The sequence below is a fragment of the Emiliania huxleyi genome (genome assembly GCF_000372725.1).
Source record: "Emiliania huxleyi CCMP1516 chromosome Unknown EMIHUscaffold_137, whole genome shotgun sequence".
NCBI lineage: Eukaryota > Haptophyta > Isochrysidales > Noelaerhabdaceae > Emiliania > Emiliania huxleyi.
In genome coordinates this window covers 381739-385971 of record NW_005201223.1, presented here as the reverse complement: position 1 = coordinate 385971, position 4233 = coordinate 381739, and the positions used below count along the sequence as shown (strand labels likewise).

At 65.5% G+C, this 4233-nt stretch overlaps 2 protein-coding genes across 2 annotated transcripts in view; one reads left to right on the top strand and one right to left on the bottom strand.

Moving 5' to 3' along the window:
* The window catches only part of gpmA (2,3-bisphosphoglycerate-dependent phosphoglycerate mutase), a gene marked incomplete at both ends in the record, with an annotated part of 1862 nt that extends 843 nt beyond the window's left edge, over positions 1-1019 (bottom strand). The window contains 2 exons of the mRNA XM_005788266.1: positions 146-214; positions 360-1019. Coding sequence (XP_005788323.1) covers positions 146-214; positions 360-1019 — 729 coding nt within the window. The remainder of the gene's footprint in view (positions 1-145; positions 215-359) is intronic.
* Positions 1020-2930: 1911 nt separating this feature from the next.
* The window catches only part of EMIHUDRAFT_227227 (hypothetical protein), a gene marked incomplete at both ends in the record, with an annotated part of 2142 nt that continues 839 nt past the window's right edge, over positions 2931-4233 (top strand). The window contains 4 exons of the mRNA XM_005788265.1: positions 2931-3475; positions 3550-3580; positions 3634-3744; positions 3995-4048. Coding sequence (XP_005788322.1) covers positions 2931-3475; positions 3550-3580; positions 3634-3744; positions 3995-4048 — 741 coding nt within the window. The remainder of the gene's footprint in view (positions 3476-3549; positions 3581-3633; positions 3745-3994; positions 4049-4233) is intronic.

The following is a 4233-nucleotide window of genomic DNA, read 5'->3' as shown; positions in this document are numbered from 1 at the left end:
CGAGATCACCCGAGATCACCCGAGATTACGAGCACCCCGGAACCGCACGGCGCGCTCGTCTCTCTCCGTGCGCGCGCTACGGCAACAGAGCGTCCGACAAGAGGAGTGCTCGTAATCTCGGGTGATCTCGGGTGATCTCGGGCACCGTCTTGCCCTTGGTCAGCGCCGGCACGATGTCGCTCTCCCAGTAGGGAAGCGTGCGCTCGAGCGTGTCCTGTGTAGTAGGGCGAGGAGGCGGCGCGGGAGGATGGCTCGGCAGGGAGGAGCCAGTGCGAGAGGCACTTGGCTGCAGGGCTGTGTGTCACGGCGGCAGGTCTGTGTCACCACCACCGCCGCCCGCCGCCGCCACCGGCCGCCACCGCCCGGGCGCGCGCCTTAAGGCACTCTGACAGGGGCAGCTCCTCCTCCCGGATGTGGTAGTACTGCGGGTTGTTGCCCGGGTAGTACGGCGAGTCCTTTTCGACCGGGGGAGGAGGGACGTCGTACGAGCGGCGCCACCGCTTGACCTGCTCGTCGCCATACTTGGCGGCCGTCTCCTTCTTGTTGAGACCGGTCAGCCCGCCGTACATTCGCTCGTTCAGTCGCCAGCACGCGTTGACAGGCACCTCCTCCTGGCCGGAGATGCTGAGCACGATTTCGAGCGTCTGCCTCGCACGCTTGAGCCGGCTGCAGTAGGCGACGTCAAACTCGATGCCCTCCTTCCAGAGGGTCGCCGCGGCGCCCGCGGCCTCGTTCTTGCCCAGCGTCGTCAGTTCGACGTCGGCCCAGCCCGTGAAGAGCGAGTCGGCATTCCACGTACTCTGCCCGTGGCGCAGAAAGACGACGGTGCTATGCGCCTCGCCCTTCTTGTCGAGGAGGTGAATTTCGCCGCTGCGACGGGCGGCGGGACGCAGCGCGCCAGCGGTACGCACAGCGCCAATAGCGCCGGCGGTACGCACAGCGCCATTAGCGCCGGCGGGGTGCAGTTGCAGCGCCTCTGCGGCGGCCAGCGCTAGCACGACGAGTGCGAAGCTTTTCATTACGACTGTCGCCATTCGCTCCGCATTGTATTTTTTTTTAGCTTAGCCTTCGATGTTATGAAACAACGCAAGGCGGACATGGCATATCGCTCTCGCAAGAGGGAAACCCGCAAGGCGCCCGCGTCGCAGACGCGGTACCATTGACAAATCTGCAATATACCCCCCGTGCAAGCCCCACCCGACTGACGGGCAGGCGTGGGGCGCGTCGCCCGCTTGCTCTAGATGAAACGTCTAAAGGACGAAGATGCACGGAGTGCGACCAACTCTGCACGACGGGCGGAGAGGACGGGCACTAGACCAGAAAGGACTGACACGCTGGACCGGGATGACACGCGGTGGTTCGGACGTCCCCCCCCTCGACGTAGTCGAGTAACTCCCGATCGACGAGAGGCGCGGCGCACGGTGCCACCCCAGAGCCCTATCAAGTGCTCAAGTGCTCAACTTGAACCGACGTTCTTCGCCAGATTCCGTGGTTTTTGCACGGTATTCGGATTTTCGCTATTTGGTCGTGTGGGTGTGATTCCGGGATTAGTCAATGGTACCGCCGCGTCGGCGACGCGGGCGCCTTGCGGGCAGAGCCCTGAGCCACCCTTATGTCTTGCGCGGTCAAAACATTGCCGAGGGCCCAAGTGCAGAATAAACCCGAGCCCCCCCCCCCCCCCCAAACCCGTCCCCCCGCGCCCCCCGCGCCCCCCGCGCCCGGCGCGCCCGCACATTGCACATACACATATATGTCAGCCTCCTTCCTCGCGACGTGCGCACAGCGCGCTGCGGACGCCGAGGGCGGCGCTTCGACGGATCTCTCCTCCCTGCCCGTGGAGGCTGTCGGCTGCTGCCTCGCAGCGCTCTCCACATGGGGGGATGCCGCCGCTGCGGCCGCAGTCTGCAGGAGCTGGCGCGCGCTCTTGAAGGGTGGATGCTGGCCCGCTGATGCGACCGCGGGCAAACCGCTGCATTGGCTTAGCATGGATCGCTTAACTGGGAGGAGTCGCGCGCATTCGTGCATCCCGAGGCTTGGACCGATCCAGCGTCGCTGCCGAGCTGGACGTGGGCGCTGCAGGCCTTTCACAACCACCTCGACAGGACGCCCAAGCTCGACAGGACGCCGCACGAAGATAGCGTGGAGGGTCTTCTCAGCTGGCTTGACCGGATGGCGCATCGGTGGCCTGGCGTCGCCGTTCCACGCTGGGCGGGGCTGCCGCAACGACTCGCGTGGCTACATGGGCACCGCTCGATCGACTTCAACACGGCGCGAGGCTGTGTGCCTCGCAGATGGCCGCCGTTTGAGGGCTCGCCCATTCAGATGAACTCATACCGCGGCGGCGGCCACTACAGCAACGGCGCAGAGGCTGTGCCTCCTTGCCCTTTCGACTTGCCAGTGGACGCGGCTCTCTTCTAGGAGTCGCCCCTCGAGCCGCGTCCCGTCGCCACTGTCCCTGAGTGCGTCCCGCCTTGGCGGCACACAGCCACACAGGACAGTCCAGTGCCCCCCGCTAAATTCTTTTTTGCACAACACTGGGCACGGGACTGGCGCGCACGGTGCGCGGTGCGCGCCAAAGAAAGAAAGAAAAAAACAGACAACCCAAGGGAGGGATGGGAGGACGGCACGCCGCCACCACACAGGGATTTTAAGGAGAGGTGTGTGGTGCGCGCCAGTCCCGTGCGGCCCAGTGTTGTGCGAGGGAGTTTTGTGGAAAGAAAGAAAGAAAGAAAACAGCAATGCAAACGAGGGATGGGGGAGGAGGACAGGGTCCCCACCTGCACGAGCAGGATTTTGGAAGGACGATCAGCACTTGGAGCGCGGGGTAAAATTCTTTTTTGTTCTCTTGCCCCCGTTTGGCGCCTCCCACTTGCTCTTTCGCCGAGCTCTCGACCGCCGCGCTGCTGCCGCGCTGCCGCGCTGCTGCTACGATGGAGGGCCCCGAGCCAGGCTTCGTGTCCCGCCGGGCGATACTGTTCGGGCCGATGAAGTCGCACGCGCGCCGCGCGCTGCGAGACATCATCCAGCAGTCGCAAGATGCACGCAGGTCGTCCAACAACGGCGAGACTGCGTCGGTTGGCAGCGAGGCGGTCATAGACCTCGGCGCCGTCCGCAGCTCCCAGCGGTCGGGGCGCAGCGTTGCCGCGCTGCGGCCGCGCAAGGCGCTTCTGATCGACGCCGGCATCTCCGTCTCTGACGCCGCGCGCAAGATGGCCGCCGCGAACGCCGACGCCGCGCTCGTGCGGACATCCTCGTCGTCTCGCGCGGCGGTCGGCATCGTCACCGACACGGACGTGTGCCGGAAAGTGGTGGCGCTCGGGCGCGACGCAGACGCCACCGCCGTCGAGGCCGTCATGACGCGCAACCCTCAGACCGTGCTCTGGAATGCGACGGCGTCCTCGGCGCTGTGCACTATGGTGGACAACTGCTTCCGGCGAGCGGCCCCCAATGCCCGGCGGCCGTCCCACGGCACCTCGTGCCCACTCCACACGGCACGCGTGCCCACTCCCTGTGATGACGAGTGCGACACCGCTCTCCCCGCGTCCGCAGGCACCTACCAGTCCTCGACGAGGCTAGCTCGGTGGCCGGCGTGGCGCTTTTGTTTCTTTTTTGCACGTGTTTCTTTTCTTGTAGGCTGGCTCGGTGGCCGGGCTGCTCGACGTGGCAAAGTGCCTCTCGGAGGCCCTGGCGGGGCTGCACGGGCACCAGCTGGGCCATGCGGCGAGCGGTCGCCCCGCGGCCCGCGTCTCGACCTCCTCTCGCCCTGACCTCGAGCGTCTCTCCGGATCAGGTGAGCCTGGCCTCACTCCTCGACGATCCAGCGGAGGAGGGTTGCGCGATGGCGGAGGCGGGCTGCGATGGCGGAGGCATGTGTTTCTTTTCCCGCATGTGTTTCTTTTTCTTGTCAGGCGGGCTGCGTCGCCCCGACGGCGTCGGTGCAGCAGGCGGCGCGCGTGTGTATTTCTTTTCGTGCATGTATTTCTTTTTCTTGTAGGCGTCGGTGCAGCAGGCGGCGAGCGTGATGGTGGCGAGGAGGGGCGCTGTCCTCGTGCGCGGCGAGGCGCCGTCCTGGAGATGCTCCCACGACTAAAGCCCTCTCCCACGACTAAGCCCTCTCCCACGACTAAGCCCTCTCCCACGACTAAGCCCTCTCCCACGACTAAGCCCTCTCCCACGACTAAGCCCTCTCCCACGACTAAGCCCTCTCCCACGACTAAAGCCCTCTCCCACGAC